Source organism: Tenrec ecaudatus, chromosome 8 (genome assembly GCF_050624435.1).
Source record: "Tenrec ecaudatus isolate mTenEca1 chromosome 8, mTenEca1.hap1, whole genome shotgun sequence".
Lineage (NCBI taxonomy): Eukaryota > Metazoa > Chordata > Mammalia > Afrosoricida > Tenrecidae > Tenrec > Tenrec ecaudatus.
This window is the reverse complement of record NC_134537.1, coordinates 46,467,496-46,488,275: the sequence shown is the minus strand read 5'-3', so window position 1 is coordinate 46,488,275 and position 20,780 is coordinate 46,467,496. Positions and strand designations below refer to the sequence as shown.

The window sequence follows — 20,780 nt, the reverse complement described above, 5'->3', positions numbered from 1 at the left end:
GGGAGAAACAGAAAAAGTAAAGACATTTTAACTGCTAAATTGTCTGTCAAAATACCAACAAGAAGCAGTTCCAGATTCACCTCAAGAGATACAGGAAACAGGAACTTACAAGAAGCTGGATACATGGAAATTTAACAATTTTCTTGAACTCATTAGAGGATTTGCATATGCTTTTACTTACTTAAGGTAAACACCAAGACTCTCTGGTGGTTAAGTGGGTTACTACCTTCTGACCTGCTAACCACAAGGTCAGCAATTTGAACACACCCTCTGCTCCATGGGAGAAAAATGAGGCTTTCTGCTTCCTTAAAGGTTTGTAGCCCTGGAAACCCACGGGGGCAGTTCTACACTATCCTATTGTATTTCTATCAAAAGAGTAAAAACAGAACCTACAGACTGGGAAAAAATTTTGACTATGATAATATCTAACAATGATGTAACCTGTAAAATTTACAGAAAATGTCAACACCTCAATAAGACAAAAAAAAAAAACAATTTAAAAATGGGTAAGTGATATAAACAGGGACTTCACCAAAAAGATATTCAGATGACTAACAAACACATGGAAAGATATTTCTGATCATTAGCCATTAAAGAAATGCAAATCTAAACTACAAGAAGATACTACTTTACCTGCACACAATGGCATTGAAAAAAAGAAAAACATAACATCTAATACTAGTGAAGCTGTCGTAAGACTGAGGCTCTTCCGAATGATACAAGCAATAAAGAAAACAATATGGTGAGACTACAGAATGGGAAAAGCAGTAAGGAAAACAATATGATGTTTCACTAACATTCCCATTCCTAGGTACATAACTATAAAAATAAGAGCAGTGACACAGAAAGACATACAAATTCACGTTCATGAAAACATTATTCCTTAATAGCAAAAAGATAGAAACAACTTAAATGTCTATCATTGGATGCCTGGATAAAGTAACTGTTACAATACTGCAGAATGATAAAGAAGAATGAATTCATAAAACACGGATGAATCTAAGGGTAAAATACATTAAACAAAATGACAAATACATATCTATTTTTAAATGTTCCATGTAAGTTAATATAAGAGAGCAAGTAAGAGTACAGTTATAGGAAACTACCTAGAAATTGGGACTTAGCCACAGGACCTGAAGGCCATGTACCATCACCTCCAGGACATCTCAGTCAATTGGAAAAACACAATTCATAATGTTCTACATCTTGGACTGGTGAATAACATGTGAGTCTTAAAAAGTTTTGAGCTAACATCTAAGCGTCTCTTTGTCTCTTCACATAGTAGTATAGAAGAATTTTAAAAAGCAAAGACATAAGTATTTATTTTAAATCATTTTATTGGGGCTCATACAGCTTTTATCACAGTCCATACGTCCATCCATTGTGTCAAGCACATTTGCACATATGCTGCCATCACTATTTCTGAAACATCATCTTTCTACTTGAGCCCTTGGTATCAGCTTATTTCTCCCCTGCCCTTCCCACCTTCCATCATGAACCCTTGATAATTTAGAAATGTTTTTTCATGTCTTATAGCAACCATGGTCTCCCTTCACCCACTTTCCTGTTGTCTATCCCCCAGGGAGGGGGTTATTTGTAGATCATTGTGATCAATTCCCCCTTTCTCTGCCCACCTTGCCCTTACCCTCCTGGTATTGCTACTTTCATTATTGGCCTTGAGGGGTTTATCTGTCCTGGATTCCTGGTGCTTCCAGCTCTTACCTGTACAAGTGTACATGCTCTGGTCTGGCTGGATTTGTAATATAGAATGGGGGTCATGATCATTGGGGGGAGGAAGCATTAAAGAACTAGATGAAAGTTGTATGTTTCATTGGTGCTATACTGAACCCTGACTGGCTTGTCTCTTCCTTGTGACCCTTCTGTAAGGGGTGTCCAATTGTCTACAGATGAGCTCTTGGTCTCCACTCTGCCTTCCCCCTTATTCACAATGATATGATTTTTTTGTTCAGAGTCTTAGATGCCTGATACCTGATCCCATGGACACCTAATGATCACACAGGCTGGTGTGCTTCTTCCATGTAGGCTTTGTTGCTTCTCAGCTAGATGGCTGCTTGTTTAATCTTCAAACCTTTAATACCCCAAATGCTATATCTTTGGGTAGACAGGCACTATCAGCTTTCTTCACCACATTTGCTTATGCACCTATTTTGTCTTCAGCAATCATGTAGGAAAGGTGAACATCACAGAAAGCCATATTATTAGACAAAGTGTTCTTGGGTTGAGGGAGTACTCGAGTAGAGGCCCAATGTCCATCTGCTACCTTAATACTTATCATATAAATATATTTACATTGATCTATTTCCCTATCATTACATAGAAATTTATTTACATATGTACATGCCTTCATTTAGAATTCTATAAATGTCCTTTGCCTCCTAATTCTTTGTTCTATTTCTTTTACTTTCCTCTTGTCCTACTATCATATTTGACCTTCATTCAGGTTTCATTTCTCTCGGATACATTGCCCTTAATCAAGCCACACCAAGCATTCTCTGTCCTCCTCGCCATCAATTTTTAGATCACTCATTGTTCCCTTGTCTCTGGGTTTACTGACACCCTGCTTCTTTTCTCCTGCCTACCCCTCTCCCATGTCCCCCCAGAACCATCAGTCTGTTGTTTTCTCTTCCAGATTGTTTATCCTGCCTATCTTATCTCGATAGACATATAAAGACAATAATAAGCATAAAGAAGTATTTAATCCAAAAGACTAAGTTCCACATGAACTATAACCCCTTCTTCACTTGAGATCAGAAGTACTTCAGTGGTTCTCAGTCTGTCGGTCGTGATCCCTTTGGGGGTTGAACAACCCTTTCACTGGGTCACCTAATACATCCTGCATATCAAATATTTACATTATAATTCATAGAAAACTTACTGTTATGAAGTAACAACAAGAATAATTTTATGGTTGGGGGATACCACAACATGAAGAACTGTATTAAGAGGTCCCAGCATTAGGAAGGTTGAGTACCACTGAACTAGATAGTACCTGGCAAAGACTACTTCTCATACTGACCTTGCGGATAGAAAGTCCTGGTTAGACTGGGTTAAAAAGAAAAGAAAATAACAACGTCCAAATCCAGACACCAAGACAAGATCATACTTACCACTCAGAAAGAGAATAGAGAAACCCCTGAAAAAATTTTCCCGATCAAACCTTTTAATTTCAAACTGGGGACACTCTCAGAGGCCACATCCCAACCAAATAATAGATTGGACTATACAACAGACAACACGAAGTATGTACTCTTCAAAATAATTAACTATATGAGACCAAAAGGGCAACATTTACCCCAACCCAAAGATGAAAAGATAAGGAAGAATCGATATAGAAACCAGATGAATGGAAACTAGGAACCCAGGGTAAGGGAAAGTATTGACACATTTCAGGGATGGCAACCAATGGAACAGAACAATTTGTTTATGAGCCATTGACAGGAAAATTAATTTATTATGTAATCTATCACCTGATACACCTAGTTTTTTTAAATTAAGCAGATGAAATGAAACTCAAAGCCATCATAATTAAGGGAATTATTAAAATTAGAGTAGAATAGACATTAATGCAATGAAAACAGATTAAAATAGATGATGAATGAAAGCAAAAAAGAACTTTGAAAACATCCAATAAAGTGTGTAAAACTCTAGCCAAATTGAACAAGTAAAGAAAAAGTTGACACAAATTATTAACATAAACAATTAATGATTGATTGAAAGTATAAGGGAATATTCCATAATCCATCTGTCATTTTGTCATACTGAATTATTTGTTGCTATGATGCTAGAAACTATGCCACCAAGATTATTTCATATACCAACAGTCTCACTCGTGGTGGGCAGGTTTTAGTGTAGTGTCCAGCCTAATAAAGAGTAGGAAGAAAAAGAAAGCAATCCACTTCTGTAAATTTAGCCACTGAAAATATCATAAAAATATTGGAACGTTTTCTGACCTAGTGTCAGAGATGAGCCCCTCAGGTTGGAAGGAACTCAAAATATGACTGGGGAAGTGCTGCTTCCTCACAGTGGACTCAACCTTTCTGATGTTAATGAGTAAAGCTCTCTGTACTTTCTTTGCTAATGTGGCAATGTGAAAATTATTGCACTTATATGAAAATTACAGAAACAACTGTGAACATCCATTAATAATAGGAATGTAGAATGTAAAAGTAGGACTCTAGAAAAATTAGAAATTATCAAACATAAAGTGGAACACATAAAGATCAATATACTAGACATCAGTGAGCAGAGATGGACTGATTTTGACCATATTAAGTCAATCATATAGTTTCCTATGCTAGGAATTACAATGTGAAGAATGTGATCACAGTCATCAACCAAAGGAATATTTCAAGATCTATTATGACATACAATGCTATCTGTGATAAGACAATATCCTTATGCTTACAAGGAAGACCAGTTAATAGGATACTATTTAAATTTATGCCCCACCCATGAAAGTTAGTGATGAAGAATTTGAAGATGTTATCATCAAGCAACAATCTCTTTGGTGAGACATGTGATGTTAGGTGGTATTGATGATTTTTCAAGCCTTTTATGACTAACTAGATATTCCCAACTCCTGCTCTAGAATTTAGAGACGCTAAAGTTACTAGAAGAAATGATTAACTAAAAGAGCTGAAGAGGAGATTTCAAAGGTCTACTTGAGAAGACAAAGTATTATAATGAAATGTGAAAACACCTGAAGTTAGAAAACCAAAAGGGAATAATATGCTCAGAATTCCTCAAGCTGAAAGAAATGAAGAAAAAAATCAACCTTGAGTTGTAGTATTAAAGGATTCTATAGATAAAATATAGACTGCAAAAATCATCAAAAGATGATGAACAAAATACATAGATTCACTTTATCAAAAAGAACTGGATTGGCATTCAACTATTTCAGGATTTAAAATCAGGAAAATTGTGTCAGCATTTTCCCTAACATCTTACTGTTCAGACTATGCTGAGCAAATAATCTGAGAAGCTGAAATATATGAAGAACACGGCATCAGGATTTGAGGAAGGCTCATAAACAACCCATGATATACAAATGATACAACATTTGCTTGATGTAAGCAAAGAGAGCTAGAGGCACATACTGATGAAAACCAGATTGCATCCTTCAGTATGGACTATGCCTAAGTGTAAAGGGAAAAAAAAACTTCTCACAAAACCACAAACAAATTCACTGTAATCAATCTGATGCCAACTCAGAGTGACCCTATTGGGCAGAGTTAGATCTGTCCCTGTGAGTTTCTGAGATAGATACTGTTAGTGGGAGTAGAAAGCCACATCTTTCTCCCGTAAAGTGGCTGGTGATTTTGAACAGCTTACCTTTGAAGATTGCAGCCCAACATGTAACCACTATGCAACCAGGGTTCCCATCAACAAACACCGAATGTCAGTCTGGGTAGACTTGAGAAACAAATTCATAGACACTCATATGTGTATAAGAAATAGCTTTATATACAAGAGCAATTGAACATTGAGAAAACATTCCAGCCCAGTCCAGATCAGGTCCTTAAGTCCTATATTAGCCCATATGTTTGATACCAATCTATAAAGTCCTCTTCAGACTCACAAAAACACACACAATGATGCCAAACGCAGGAAGATCACAGTACAATGGGTGGAGAGTCTTGTGGATCTAGTGGCAGTGGAAGCATCTCAGCGCTGACTGGCATGGGTTTCCATGTGACTCCTCTAGCTCTAGCGCTGTAGCATATCTCCATGTGTCTTTTTACCAGGAATGTCTTACAGGGAGGGAGCATGTACTCGCCCCAGAGAGCTATTTATCTCCTTAGTGCCTCCAAATGAGGTCATCAAGCTATGACCTGATTGACAGGCAAAACTCCACCTCTTCACTCTTAAGTGTCAAATTGACAACAGATTATATAACTGCCACATCAACTCATACTGACCCTATTGGACAGGGTTAGATCTGCCATTGTGATTTCTGAGACTGTAACTGTTAATAGGTATGGAAAGCCCCATCTTTCTCCCATGAAATGGCTGGTGATTTTGAACAGCTTACCTTTGCATATGCATCCCAACCTGTAACCACTATGCAACCAGAGTTCCCAATGATAAACAGAGAAAATATTAAAGTTGCCAAAATTTTCATTTAAAAAATTACACAATGTGTTATAGTAAGCAAATCTCTGTGCAAAAGACTTCTTTAAAGTATTCAAGAGCAATGATGTCACTTTGAGGACTATGATGCACCTGATCCAAGCTGTGGTTTTTTCAATAACCTCAGGAGAAGGGAAAGCAGGACAATGAATAAGAAAACTGATTATTTTTGAATTATAGTGTAAGCAAAGAATATTTAAATATCCATGGACTTCTAGAAGAAAAAATCTGTATTTTAAAAGTATAGATTGAATGCTCCTTAGAGGCAAGGATGATAAGACTTTGCCTTATATACTTTGAACATCTTATCAGGGGAGCTCAGTTCGTGTGAAAGGACATCATATGTGGTAAAATAGAGGGTTTAAGAAAAGAGGAAGATCCTCAGTGAGATGTTGTATTGACCTGGTGACATCAACAATGGGCTTAAACATAGGACTGATTTTGAGGATAGGGGAAGACGGGTCGCTGTTTCATCCAGTTGTACATAGGGTCACTATGAGTCAGAACCAACTCAATGATACATAGCAAAAAGGGAATATTATGAAAAACTCTGATCTCCATTAATTTGACCACTTTCATGAAACAAACTAAAGATTTAGAACTTTCACACTAAGGAACAGATAATATCAAAGCCCTGGGTTGGTTTTTTTTTAATGAAGTTGAATTTGTATATTAGAAAGTGCCCCTCCCCCCCCCCCAAATCTAAGTCCATTTGATTTTAGTGACAAAGTCTACTAAAGATGTAAGGAACAAAGATAACAATGTTTGCACAATCTATTACAGAAAATAGGATGGAAGGCCACCCTTCGCCAGCCATTGGATGATGCCAGCATTATTTTAAAATCAGAGTAAATAAAGGCATTAGTTGTGTTGCACATAGGGTTGTTATGAATTGCTACTGACTCCATGGAACCTAGCAACAACACCAAACAGGTACTACAGGAAAAGTGGAGACAATATCTTCACGAGCATATTTGTAGGACTATGCAACAAAATGTTAGCAAAAGAATACTATCTCATGATATATGGATTCAGGGCAGGGACAGAGGTTGGTTCAACATCCACAGATTAGTCTATGTAATTCAACTTAATAGATTGAATGAGGATCTTCATGCAATTATTTCAATAGATTTAGATCATAGGTTCTTTGGTCTACCACCCCCTTTTCAGAGAAAACAAAAAACCCCCAAACTCAGCACTCCCCCACCAGCAATTAGAGATGCTTGTACTATTCCCCATAATCTAGGATAAAATATGGGTATCTGCTTTTGCAGCACTGTCTCAGTCACTTTAGCACCCCTCGGAGGATGGCATCACTCACTTTGGGAAACATTGATTTAGACAAAGATATTAAATAAATTCCATAATCATTTAAAAGTAAAACTCTCAGTCAGTGAAGAATATGAAGGAATTTTATGAATCTAATAATATCATTTAAAAAATAGAGTTAATGTTTTAATACTGAAAAATTGTGTGCTTTTTCCTGTAGGTTGGGGAATAAGTCAAGAATGTATTCTCAACTTTTGATTTTAACCTATAGAGTCATTCAATATAATACCCTTTCACTGCTGTGCTAGACATTCTAGTTAGTGCAATAAGTCATGAAAATGAAATAAAAGCCACACCAAACTAAAAACAAATAAACTCACTGCCATTGAGTTGATGTTGACTCAGTGTGACTTTATAAGATGGTAGAATTGCCCCTGTGGACTTCTGAGACTGTAACTGTCGGATTTATAGGAGTAGGCTGTTGAATTTATAGGAGTAAGCTATTGCCTATCTTTCTCCCTCAGAGCCACTGGTAGTATCAAACAGCTGACCTTTCAGAAATAAACAGACATTATTCACAAATGCTGTTTGTTTATAAAGAAAATATAAAAGAACTACCCAAAAAAGCTCCACAAACTGTTAAGTGACTTTAGCAAAGTTATGTCAGGAAAATACTGATCATATTCCAGAATGCCTTCAATGAACATGTGATACTTGAAATTAAATTTTTAAAATACCTTTACAACCACAAGAACAATAAACACAAAAAAGAAGCAAGAAATTGTTAAGTAAAAATTGAACAAAAAGATGTGTAAGGATCTATGTAGAAAGACATCAAAGATCTAAACAAATAACAGATAAACTGTCTTAGGAGTTGGAATACTCAAAGTACTTAGAATGTTGCTTTTCTTTCATTTAACCTATAGACTCAATGCAATTCCAACCAAACTTTTAGCAAGATTTTAAATAGTCGATTCTAAAATTCATATGGAAAGATACAACAACTAGAATAGCCATAACAATTCTGAAAAAGAATAAAGCATGAGAATCACAACACTCAATTTCTACTCTTACTAAATGGTATGCATCAAGAAACAATGGTATTAGCAAAGTGAGAGACAACGAAACATAAAAGAGAGCCCAGAAACAGACCTATAAACAGATATTCAACTGCTAATTGACAAAGGTGCAGATACAAATCATTTAAGAGAATTTTTAACACTGTAGAAACAATTGGATATGAGATATTAGAATAAATAAATAAAAGAATGCCAACGTATATCCCAAACTTTTGATAACAAAAGTAAGATTCATAAAATCAATAAAGGAAATGAAACTTTATGAAATTTTTTTGCTCTGAAAAAGACACTGTTAAGAGAATGAAAAAGCAGCATTTTGAGATTATTTTTAAAACTACATTTTAGTAAAGTGATTATATTCAGAATATATAAAAACACAAACAACAATAATAGATGGTCAATTTCTGGCATGACAATGTAAGTAGTTCTTCTGACTTAATCCCAATGATTTTGATGTGAACTAATTTGAAAATCCCACAACCTCTGAACGCTCTGGAAATGGTTCTAAGGTCTAACAACAAATGAAGAAGCACTTATTCAAGAAAACCCTATGAAAAATTTATAAGAAAGCAAAATCTGTGGTACTTGAACCAAAACCACTCCCTCTCTCCCCACTCCCAGCTCAGTGAAGTGAAGACTCCATTCCAGACTTCTCCCATCAGTCCCAGTCAAAGAAGGCTTTCTTCCTGGAAGGAGCAGGTTGTCAGCATTTCTCATCCTGTTGCTGAGACTAAGTCCCAGGTGAGTGTGGTTGAGAAATGTGGGCTTGCTTCTGCTGCCCAACCCTCAGTCATGGAATGGAGGCTCTACCTTGGGCACTGCATGCTGAAAAGATTGGGACTTTGGTCACTGTAGATGTGGCTCATGAGGTGATGTTTCCATGCCAAGAAAGTCAAGCTGAAAGGACTTGCTCTCTGTCTACTAAGCTTCATCTTTCAGAAAGGAAATGCCATTCCAAGAGAAGATTTCTATCCCTTGTTCCCACCACCAGCTCCTGTGCACTTCTCAGAGACTTTGCCTGTGGGTGGAGTGATGCATATCATGAAACATCTCCAAACTCTTCATGAAGAAACTGGCTTCATTTGCAACAACAACAAAATAAGCAGAAATTCAAGGATAAGTGGAAGTTTTAGTGAAAGTCTATGAGGAGGAGATTAAAGATCCATGCTAAATAATATACCAGGAGCAAACCAGAGAATAAGTCAGCTGGGAGGAACATTCATGGGGTAGAAACCATTATCAAATATTACTCTCAGAAAATATTTCTCCAAAAGCACCTTGAGATGAATGAATTCTTTTGGTAGGACAATTTATGCTTTAGGATATTGTTGAAAACAATTGAGAAATTAGCTGGTGATTAATGGAATCTAACAGTTGAATGTGGTCAGGAAAAGAGTGTAAGAGAGTCCTACCCAGATCACATTCACCATAGGGCAACTGTGGGCATACCCAAAGTTACCCCTTCACCCCTACCCTGCCTCTGGGGAGGAGTAGCAATAACAGGACTTAGTATTATAGGAGAGGAAATTAGCTTTGCTAAAATAATTTAATAACATAAAAAGAAATAATAATAATCCTTAAAGTATGGGAATCTATAATTACCTAAGATATCCAGTTTGCATCAAAAACATATAAGGCATGGAAAGAAATAGTAAAGTATGACTCAGACATCAGAAAAAAGCAAGCAACAGAAAATACCTTTAAGAATATGGAGATGTCCGATTTATCAGAAAAAGACTACAAAATAGCCATTATACACATATTCATAGGGTTCAAGAAGTCATGATGGAAGAAATCCAGTGAGGTTTAATGGTTATGTTGCATCAAATAGAAAGTATTACTGAAAAGATAAAAATTAACCAAACAGAAATTCTTGAGTTCAGTAAGTACAATAACTGGGGGGAAAAATCCAATCCCTAGAGACACTCATGAGTAGATTGAAACTGACAGGACAAATATATCTGAACTTAAAGAAAGAATGCTAGAGATAATCCAATCTGAAGAACAGAGATAGAAAAATGAGAAGAGAGTCAAGCAAAACGTGGGACCCCAGTAAGTATATCAACATGTGCATAATGAGTGTCTGAAAGGAGAGGAAAGGAGTAGCAGATTTACTGAAAGTGTATCTGGAAATTCCCCAAATTGATAAACATATCCAGAAAACCCAACAAATGCTAACACAACAAAGAAAATGAGGAAACTTTGAAAGCTTCAAGAAAAAAAAACTCTACCTACAAAAAAACACTAATACATTGTGTAATTGACTTCTCAGCAGAAACAATGAAAGCTAATTAAAACAGTGGAACAATATATTCAAATTGTTCAAAAAAAGCTGCCAATCAATAATCCTATACCTGATAAAACTATCTTTCAAAAATAAAGGCAAAATTAAAATTTTCTAGATAAACGAAAGCTGAGGTAATTTGTTGCTAACAGACCTGCATTACAAAAAAAGTGTTAAATGATGCTTTTCAGATTAAAAGTAAGTGACCACACATGATAATTTAAATATATACATACATATAGAGAGATAATAAACAAATAAATAAAAGACAGAGCCACTAGGGTTATTATGTAAGTACAAAATAAAGTTTAAGTGAATATTCTTCTCTTTATTAATTTAAAAAGTAAGTATATAAAAGAATGTATGTAAATAATGCATTATTTGACCTGTAACATATAGGAATAAAAAACATGTGTATTATATTTGGCAAATAACAATTAAAGGAGATGTCTGGGAGCAAGGCTGTATTGGTCTAAGGAAATAACTACAATGGTAAAGTAATAATTATGGGAAAATTATCACCCAAACAGCAATGACAAGAGAGCTTGAGTGACTGTACTAATCAACCAAAACAGACTTTAGTGTTACTAGAGATGAAGAAGCCATTTAGAAGGAATTAAAGGTCAATTTATTAGGAATATACAATAAATATAAGGATGCATGAACCTAATAACAGAATGCAAATCCATATGAAGGAAAAATCCTGACAAATACAAGAAATAAATAATTCTACCTGAAGAAAATAGACGTAAAGTAAGACCAAAGTAGTTAGAAGGAAGGAAATTATGAAGATCAATGAAATTGAAAAGTAGCAAACAATAGAGAATATTGTTATTGCCCAAAGTTGTTTTATTTTTTAAAATATCAATAGAATTGATAATACTGAAATTGACTACATGTAAAAAGGGAGCAGGAATTACAATAGCAGAATGAAAGAGGGGAGGAGATATCACTACATTCCTACCATTATTTAAGGAACAATAATGCAAACACTTTCATGAGAATATGTTGATTTAACACAGACACATTCCTTATAAAATATACTTTAGTAGCACTAACTTAACCTACCCTTTAGTTCAAAGTTTTCATTTGTATTCTGGATATCTCTGCCATGGTACCTTGTTAATGCCTCAAAATAAATGTATCACTAATAAGGAGTAGTGATATTTTTGCCCATACTGACTTAGTTATCTAGTGCTGTTATAACAAAATTTGACAAGTAATGCTTTCAAAAATGGAGATTTATCTTCTCACAGTTTGAACGACTAGATCCTGAAGACTTTTTCTTTCTGCGGGCTCTGTGTAAATATCTTTGTTTATTCTCAGTTTCTGTTTGATCTTAATAATTTTCGTTGGTGTGACAACTCTCTTTCCCCATCTCTGCTTCCTTGTCACTTCTTATTGTTCTTTTATTTTATTGTTTGTTTTATAGTCTCATAAGAGATTGATTTAATCTACATTCTATACTAATATTTACTCATTTACATACCCAATAAAACCCATTTCCAAATGGAATGATAATCACAGGTGTAGGGATTTACAGTACATATTTTGATTCCCCCTATCACCCTACATGAACTTTTAAAATTTGGCCAAATTGTTCTGTGTATCTTCCCTTGAGACTGCACCCATTCTGCCTTTTTTTCATGCCCTCCTACCCAAATTTTCTATTTGTATTCAACCTAGCTTCTAGGAAATATCTGTAACTACATAGGAAGGCTATGTAGTTAAAAGGAACAATAGTTTTATTCCCAACTCCTATAATACTCTATGTCTATTATTTACTTGTTTATAGTACATTAGGTTGCCATTTTTTAATTAGGGGCTCATACAACTCTTATCACAGTCCATACATACAGCAATTGGGTAAAGCACATTTGTACATTCATTTCCCTCATCATTCTCAAAACATTTGCTCTCAACTTAAGCCCCTAGCATCAACTGCTCATTTCCCCCCTCCCTCCCTCATGTACCCTTGATAATTTATAAATTATTATTTTGTCATATCTTGCCCTGTCCAACGTCTTCCTTCACCCACTTTTCTATTGTCCATCTCCCAGGGAGGAGGGCACATGCAGATCCTTGTATTCAGTTCCTCCTTTCCAACCCACCTTCCCTCTGACCTCCCAATCTCGCCACTCACACCATTGGTCCTGAAGGGATCATCCGCCCTGGATTTCCTGGGTTTCCAGTTCCTATGTGTACCTGTGTACATCCTCTGGTCTAGCCAGACTTGCAAGGTATAATTGGGATCATAATGGGGGCGGGGGTAGCAGGAGAATTGAGGAACTAGAGGAAAGTTGCATTTTCATCATTGCTACAATGCACCCTGGCTGGCTCATCTCCTCCCTGAGACTAGGGAATGTCCAGTGGCCTACAAATGGGCTTTGGGTCTCCACTCCGCACTACCCTCCTCATTCACTGTGGTAAGATTTTTTTGTTCTGATGATACCAGATCCCTTCGACACCTCATGATTGCACAGGTTGGTGTGCTTCTTCCATGTGGGCTTTGTTGCTTCTGAGCTAGATGACCACTTGTTTACCTTCAAGCCTTTAAGACCCCAGATGCTAAATCTTATGATAACGGGGCACCATCAGCTTTCTTCACCACATTTGCTTATTCACCTGCTTTGTCATCAGCGGTTGTGTTGGGAAGATGAGCATCATAGAATGCCAATTTAATAGAAGAAAGTATTCTTGCATTGAGGGAGTACTTCAGTGGAGGTCCAATGTCTGTGTGCTTAGGTTGCCATTTTACATTAATTTCATACAATTTACTAAATTCTACGTATTTTGGTGGGCCCTTATTTTCTGTACCCTATTACTCTAGTGTAAGAAGCCCTGGAGGAAATGCTGGGTAAGCACTGGCTGTCTACTCAAACCCATCAGCTGCTCTGCAGGTGAAAGATGAAACAATCTGCTCCCACAAAGATTTAAAGCCTTAAAACACTCTACAACTTATAATTTGAATCAACTCGGCAAGAGACTTGGTTTGACTTTGGTATCAGTGAGATACTCTGAGTAGTAATAAATGCAGTTGTTGATAATATTTTACATAATATGATATTTCAATAGGTTTTAATTACTAACAGACTCTTAATAGAATCACAGCAGAAGAATTTACCCCCAAATTATGAATTATGACTAATTCTGCTTTAGAAATTATTACATGATAGCATTAAAATATGTTGACTTAAAGATATTATCTGATTTCATATACACAAGAAATTGCACATAGGAGGGGGAGCTTCAAAAAGTTTGTGAAAAAACTCCGTTTTCTTTTGTATTTTCCATGAATATTTGAAGCTCTCGCATATGCTATTTTGACCAGCTACTAGTTTCTCAATTAGAGGTGAAGCACTGAGTGAAAAAGACAGAAAGATGGAAGTATCAATCAACTGAGGGGAAAAGTTCTCTCTTTTGGCTGTGTCCTTCAGTCTTTTTACTCCCATTTCATTACTCTAACCAGCCATCTGGAGGTTATCCCTAAGAACTCCATCCAGAGTGAGTTCCAGAGCAATATTATATGTTATAAGCACTTTTATATGTTATAAGCAATATTATATGTTATAAGCACTTTTATGGTCAGTATTGTATTATTGATGGTTTTAGTTAATATATACTGAAAGAAAAGGCAATTTTAGAAAAGATGCTGTGGGTAAACTTTATGATGATTTTATGCCATTTATACAAGATAAATAAAGCTGTCTCATCATTATTTGGTTTTAGCTGCACCATTATAAAACTATCATGATGTTCTTTTCTAGTGATGATAGTTTGTAGGGTGGTAACACCCAATGAACTGGTTTGACAAACTGACCCACACAGGCACAGATATATCAGAGATTGTGAAGATGACTCGGGACTTGGAATGGTTTGTTATTCTGTATGCAAGGTCATCATGAGTTGCAGCCAGCTCAAACAATTAAGAGCTGACCCGTCCTGCGGGTCATTAAGAGCGTGGGTACCTGAAAGAGGGACTGGGAATGAAGATGGGCAAGAGACATGAGAAATGGAGACAAGACAGGAGTCTGATCAAGTCTCGTTTATTGAGCTGAGAGCAGAGGCTTAAATAGCCAGCGAAGGGCGGGCACCATTACATCATATGGAAATAAGGTATAGCTGGGGTAGCCAATAGTCACGCACCTACCAAATAAGGATTAAATGGCGGCGATTGTGCTCAAACAGGTCCGCATGCTAATGAGGCATACCGGGCGCCTGGCGGAAGTGCCGCCAAGTGTGTGTTGTCCAATGAGCAATTGAGCACCAATCCTAGCAAAGGTCAAGTAACTAATGACCACAGGGGAAACAAGGGCAGCAAGACCAGTAGGCACAATTTATATGACAGAAAACTGAGAGTAAATAAATGAAGGTTGTATATGGCTTTGATCCAGGGCTGAGGGACATGCAGTTCCCTACAAAGAGCAGTATTCTGAAAACTGAAAACACGTTTTTCCCTATATATGTTTGTCTAAAAACAACTGTTTTATGGAATAAGATAGTTCTTAAAAATTAAAAATAAACATACCATTTTTAAAAACATTGCCAATTTTATCGAAATGAGACATAGCATTATTAACAAAAACAGAGACTTAAGTATATTCTGTGCAGAATACTTTCAATTTCTTAGATGTTTAAATCCTTTGTTCAAAATCTTTTGAGAGTCTAAACAAAATAATTCTTTCCTGTAAGAAACTATTATCTTTTAGCTTATGAAAATAGAAAATATCATTAGTTATTTTTAAATTATGAAATATAACATCTGTTTCTTGTCTAATAGACATATTATTAATTGAATGATTTTGATTATCTATTATATGCTCTCTGCATAGATCTGTTTATTGTGCACATAAACATTTAAATATAGTGTAGATATACCCAGTAAAATATTTCATTGTGCAGAAAAATATGTGTGCTGTGTCTTCAATTCTGAAATTACTGATTTTATCTTCAAATGTAAATAATTAAAATAGTAACTTTAAATGGCATTAGATTCATATGAAGAGAATGTAAGGCCAAAAACAGATTAATTTTACAAATAGCTTAATTGATTACTTATCAAATTTAGAACTCTAAAGCAGTTTACAAATTCAACAAAATGTTAGGCTGAATAAAGGTACATTACAACAAATGGTCATTCATATTTTTATGTATATGTATTTCATTTATTTATATGTAATTCTTATAGAAGAGAGTACTTTAAATGATATGTAATAAAATCTTTTTTAAAAATAATTTTATTGGGGGCTATTAGCGCTCTTATCACAATCCATACACACATCCATTGTGTCAAGCACAATTGTAGATGTGTTGCCATTATCACCTTCAATACATTTTCTTTCTACTTGAGCCGTTAGTATCACCTCATTTTTTTACCCTCCCTCACAAACCCTTGAAAATTTATAATTTTTTTTTCATGTCTTACACCAACCGCTATCTCCCTTCACCCATATTTCTGTTGTCCATCCCCCTGCGAGGGGATTACATTTATAGCATTGTGATTGGTGCTGTAATAAAATCTTTTACTTTCCTTAGGAAAAAGTCAAAGAGAAGGAAAAAAATCTGAACCTTGTAAACCAATTCTTAAAGTAGAATATAAGACCTGTAGAAACAGGTAAGTACTTTTACTTTGGGGATATATGTAAGAAAAGAGGAAGATTGGCAGATAGCTGTTAGTGGTTCATATTGAAGTTGAAAATAATTATATATTTAACTAAATATTCTATAATAAAAATAACTGATTTCCAATGGTTCAATATATTTTGCTGATGATAATTATTATGAATAATACAAATAATAACTGTTCATTATGTTTACATACTTAAGAGTATTCATGACTATTAAATATATTAATTTTAGCAGTATATGGCTTTTAGGCCATGCATATTGTATTTAGCAATCATTAAGCTAATATTTATTAAATAAAAACTGTGTTCCTTCTGGTGTTACATATGATAGAGTTAGAGACATAACTAAATTTCTGTATCTTCGGTCCTTACATTCTGAGTTGGAGAAACAGTTATGTGTACTACACAGTAAAAGAGTACTAAATTTATGATACAAAAATTTCAATAAAATAAAAATTTTTGCATATAGTTGCCATATCCTATGCATCAACAATGTTCCTTTTACTTGCAGTAATTATTTGTAGCAATACTCTAATCTGTTACTATATAACAAACCCTGCCTAAATTTTAACTATATTTCAACCGTAAATTAGATAGTCTTACTTTAATTCCCAAACCATCAAATTTACTGCCAATTGAGTTTTTCTGATTCATAGAAACAGTTTTTAAGGATTCAGAAATATAAATGTTTTTAACAGTCTTATTGTCCTATAATTCGCATACCATATAATTCATTGGTTTCAGAAGAACTGTGTATCACCACAATCATTTCTACAACATTTTTTCATTCTATCAATTATTACTAGCTCCCCATTTCCCTCCAACTTCCCCTGCTTAATTAACTATTCATCTAGTTACTGATTCTCCAGTTTTACCCATCCTGCATTGCATATAAAGAAAATCGTATGAAAAGATCCCAACAATAAAATAAAACACACAAAAACATAAAACCAAAAGAAAGCAAACATTAATAAAAACTTAGTGTTATTGTTCTTAGGTACCATCGAGTCAGCTCCAACTCATAGCAACCTATATGCAAGAGAATGAAACAGCACCTGACCCTGGGTCATCCTCACAATTGCTCTCATAGTTGAGCCCACTGTGACAATTCATCTGGTTGAGGGTCTACTTCCCTTTCACTTCCCTTTACTCTCCCAAGCATGAAGTCCTTCTCCAAGGACTGGTCTCTCCTGATAACCTGTTCAGGCTTGCCATTCTTACCTCTAAGGAGCCTTTTGAGTGTACTCCTTCCAAGACAGATTTATTTGTTCTTTTGGTAGCTCATGGTACTTTCAATATTCTTCACCAGCCTCATAATTTAAATGCATCAGTTCTTCTTCGGTGTTTCATAAGAGGAGATTGAAACTATCATGGCTTGGATCGGGCACACTGTAGCCACCAAAGTAAAAAAAATCCTTTCTTTTCACTTTAAAGAGATCCCGTGAAGCAAATTTGTACAATGCAATTCATCTTTTGATCTCTTAACTGCTGTTTCCATGAGCATTGATTGTAGATCCAAGAAAAACAAAATCCTTGACAACTTCAATCTTTTCTCCATTTATCATGGTGTTGTCTATTGGTGCAATTGTGAAGACTGGTTTTCTTTACATTGCATTGTAATCCATGCTGAAGTCTGTAATCCTTGTTCTTCATCAGCAAGTTCTTCAAGTCCTTGTCACTTTGCGCAAGCAAAGATGTTTCATCTGCATACAGTGGATTCTTAGTAAGCCTATCTGCCAGCCTGATACCACATTCTTTTTTATAGTATCCAGTTTGGTTAAAAATAGTTCAAGAGGGGGAACAAATGATATGGTATTATATTTTTGCCTAATTAAATCTGCAGTAATATACCATCTAATGTAATCTGAGGACAAAAGTATTAACATCTTTGGTAAATGGATCAAGGGAATTCAATAGTGGCTTAGTCCATGTAAAGGTTCTGTAAATGGATTTTTGACTTTCACTGTCATCATTGTTTAGATTGTAAACTCTAATGAGATTGTCAGTCTTGGTAAGAAAACAAAACCTCCCTCAGAGTGGTGGGATAGTTGACCTTGTGGTCAGCAACCCAACACTTAAACCATAGCAGCACAATTTTAAACTTACAATGAAGTACTTTCCTGGAAGCATCGGTGTTAGGTTATACCTGTTATTTAAACTTTTAACATTGTAAGATTATGGTAATTTCTAACCAGCTTATATATTGCAATACCTCTTCAGCCTAATATAATGTTACCATGAACTAGTAAAAGTGACCCCGGTTTTAAAATACTCAAATAGAGTTAAAATTAAAACTTTCAAATTTAATCATTAAAGAAGAAAATATAAATTGTTTCATATGCTTTTACCTGCTTAAAACATTATGCATAATTTAAACTTTGCCTGTAACTCCAGGCTCATCATTATTTACATCAGTTCCAGAGTGGCATTCTCCAAGGACTAATGATATATGGAGCCAGTATAAAGTTTTCCTATGTACTTATAACTTTTTTTTTCCATTTGTGAATTTGTTTTTTCTCTTCAAATTCTTTTTACTGCTTTTACTGTGTTATCAACCAATACCTAGTATTTATTTTTCTATAATAAAACTGAAGGTCAAGATAAAATTAAATGGGTTCTGGTGAAAGTATAAAAGCCATTTCTGTAATAATGTATATTATCTATAGATTTTCTTACTCCTATTTTTTTCTCAGAAGTTTTTAAACACATATTTCTATGAAGTCCTTAAGAGAATTTATTTTAGTTTGGTTAGTATTAAAATTTACCACACACTGTGTAATTTGTTTACTATGCTAAATTGGAGGAGATTAATAGCTGGCTTTGGATTTATTATGGCCAAGTAGCAGAATCAAAAGCTTGGTAGCATAGTGGGTTGTGCATTGGGCTGCTAACTTCACAGTCAGCAGTTTGACTTAATCAGTCACTCTGAGGGTGAAAGATCAGGCTGTCTCCTCCAGCAGGGACTCATAGGCTACGAATACTTAAGGAGCAGCTCTCTTCTGTCCTGGAGGATTTCTATAAGTCAGGTTCCCTCAGTGGCTCTTGGTTTGGTTTGCAGTAGCAGAAGCAAAACTATCAACTAGTGATTTCTATATATTTGGGTTGCTTTGATAAAGCTATGCTATGGAAGCAAAGAAAAGGGCACAGGGTCCAACTTTGAAGTTATGTGGAGAACAGTGAAGAGAGATTTGTAAATTCTTGGGAAAAGATGTCCAAGTGAGAGTTAAAGGACAATATGATGATAATAGACAAGGAAAAGGAAAGGAAAAAACAAAAAGGTATATCAGGAATCAGAAACTGAAGTTAAGTAGTGTAAAATTATGATTAAAGTAACTGGCATTAGAATAAGTTAGCTAGGTGGCCTTGATTATTTTAATTCACTTTGTATAAACTTATTTCATCATCAGCAAATAACAGCTATACCTATCTCATCAGATGCTTGTAAGGATTAAATTAAATAATGAACGATGCATCTAAAGTCATAAATTTCAACAATAGTACATAGTGGGTTTCTTAATAAATAAAAGTTGCTATTTTTATTGTGGTCATCATCAGAACCATGGGATTCCATATTGTTAAAATTATTCAACTACTCCTCATGAATTGGATTATTAATTGATAATACAATTTTGCATAGAAGCAATTAATCATGTTTGTATCATAAAGTAATCATATATTGTTGATCACCACATTTATTTTTGTTCTTTAGTATACTGTATTTTTTGTTTTATTTACTATTACATTATAAAAATCACCTCTCCAAGCAGTGATTTAATAGCTCTGAACTCTTGAAGACTGAAACCCAAAGAAAGGAGAGCTGAGTGAGGCTCTAGTGGTTAAAAGCACTGAAAGGTATTCCACAGCAAACAAAGCTACATTCTGGAAATGAGAATAAATAGCTCTATACCATCTCTAATCTGTCTAGTACAAAACAGAAACTTTGTGAAGTAAAAAATTAGTATGGCTGTGGGAGAAGTATGAACCAAAGACAGGGTTTTTCTAGCAATAAGACCTCTTCATTGAGAGTATAGGTAGCGCATGTAAGGTGTATATTTTCTGTTTAGCTTTATCTCTGATCAGCCATTCATAGACTTAGTTTACAATTACAAGGAGTAATAATCATTCACCGAGTAATCATCGCTCCCTCATCATCTCTTTTCCTATTAGAAATCCAACCAGAATTGCCTCAAGGTTTAATTTTTTTTATCCTCCTCAAAAGTGGTATATTTATTTCTTTACTGCTATTGCTTGCACAGACTTGTGTTAATTTTCTTCAGCTAAATTAAAATGGGGAGGAAGATTTGAAGTGCTTTCTGGTGAATATCAGGGATTTCAGCTGTCAATATGGATTACAACTCAATGTAAAGACAA

The 20,780-nt window shown here is 35.1% G+C and overlaps 1 protein-coding gene across 2 annotated transcripts in view; it reads left to right on the top strand.

The window, feature by feature from the left end:
- The window catches only part of STXBP5L (syntaxin binding protein 5L), a 361,575-nt gene that overhangs the window by 158,394 nt on the left and 182,401 nt on the right, over nt 1-20,780 (top strand). For both annotated transcript variants that reach the window (XM_075555662.1, XM_075555661.1), the window contains exon 9: nt 16,318-16,396. In XM_075555662.1, the coding sequence (XP_075411777.1) occupies nt 16,318-16,396 (79 nt within the window). The remainder of the gene's footprint in view (nt 1-16,317; nt 16,397-20,780) is intronic.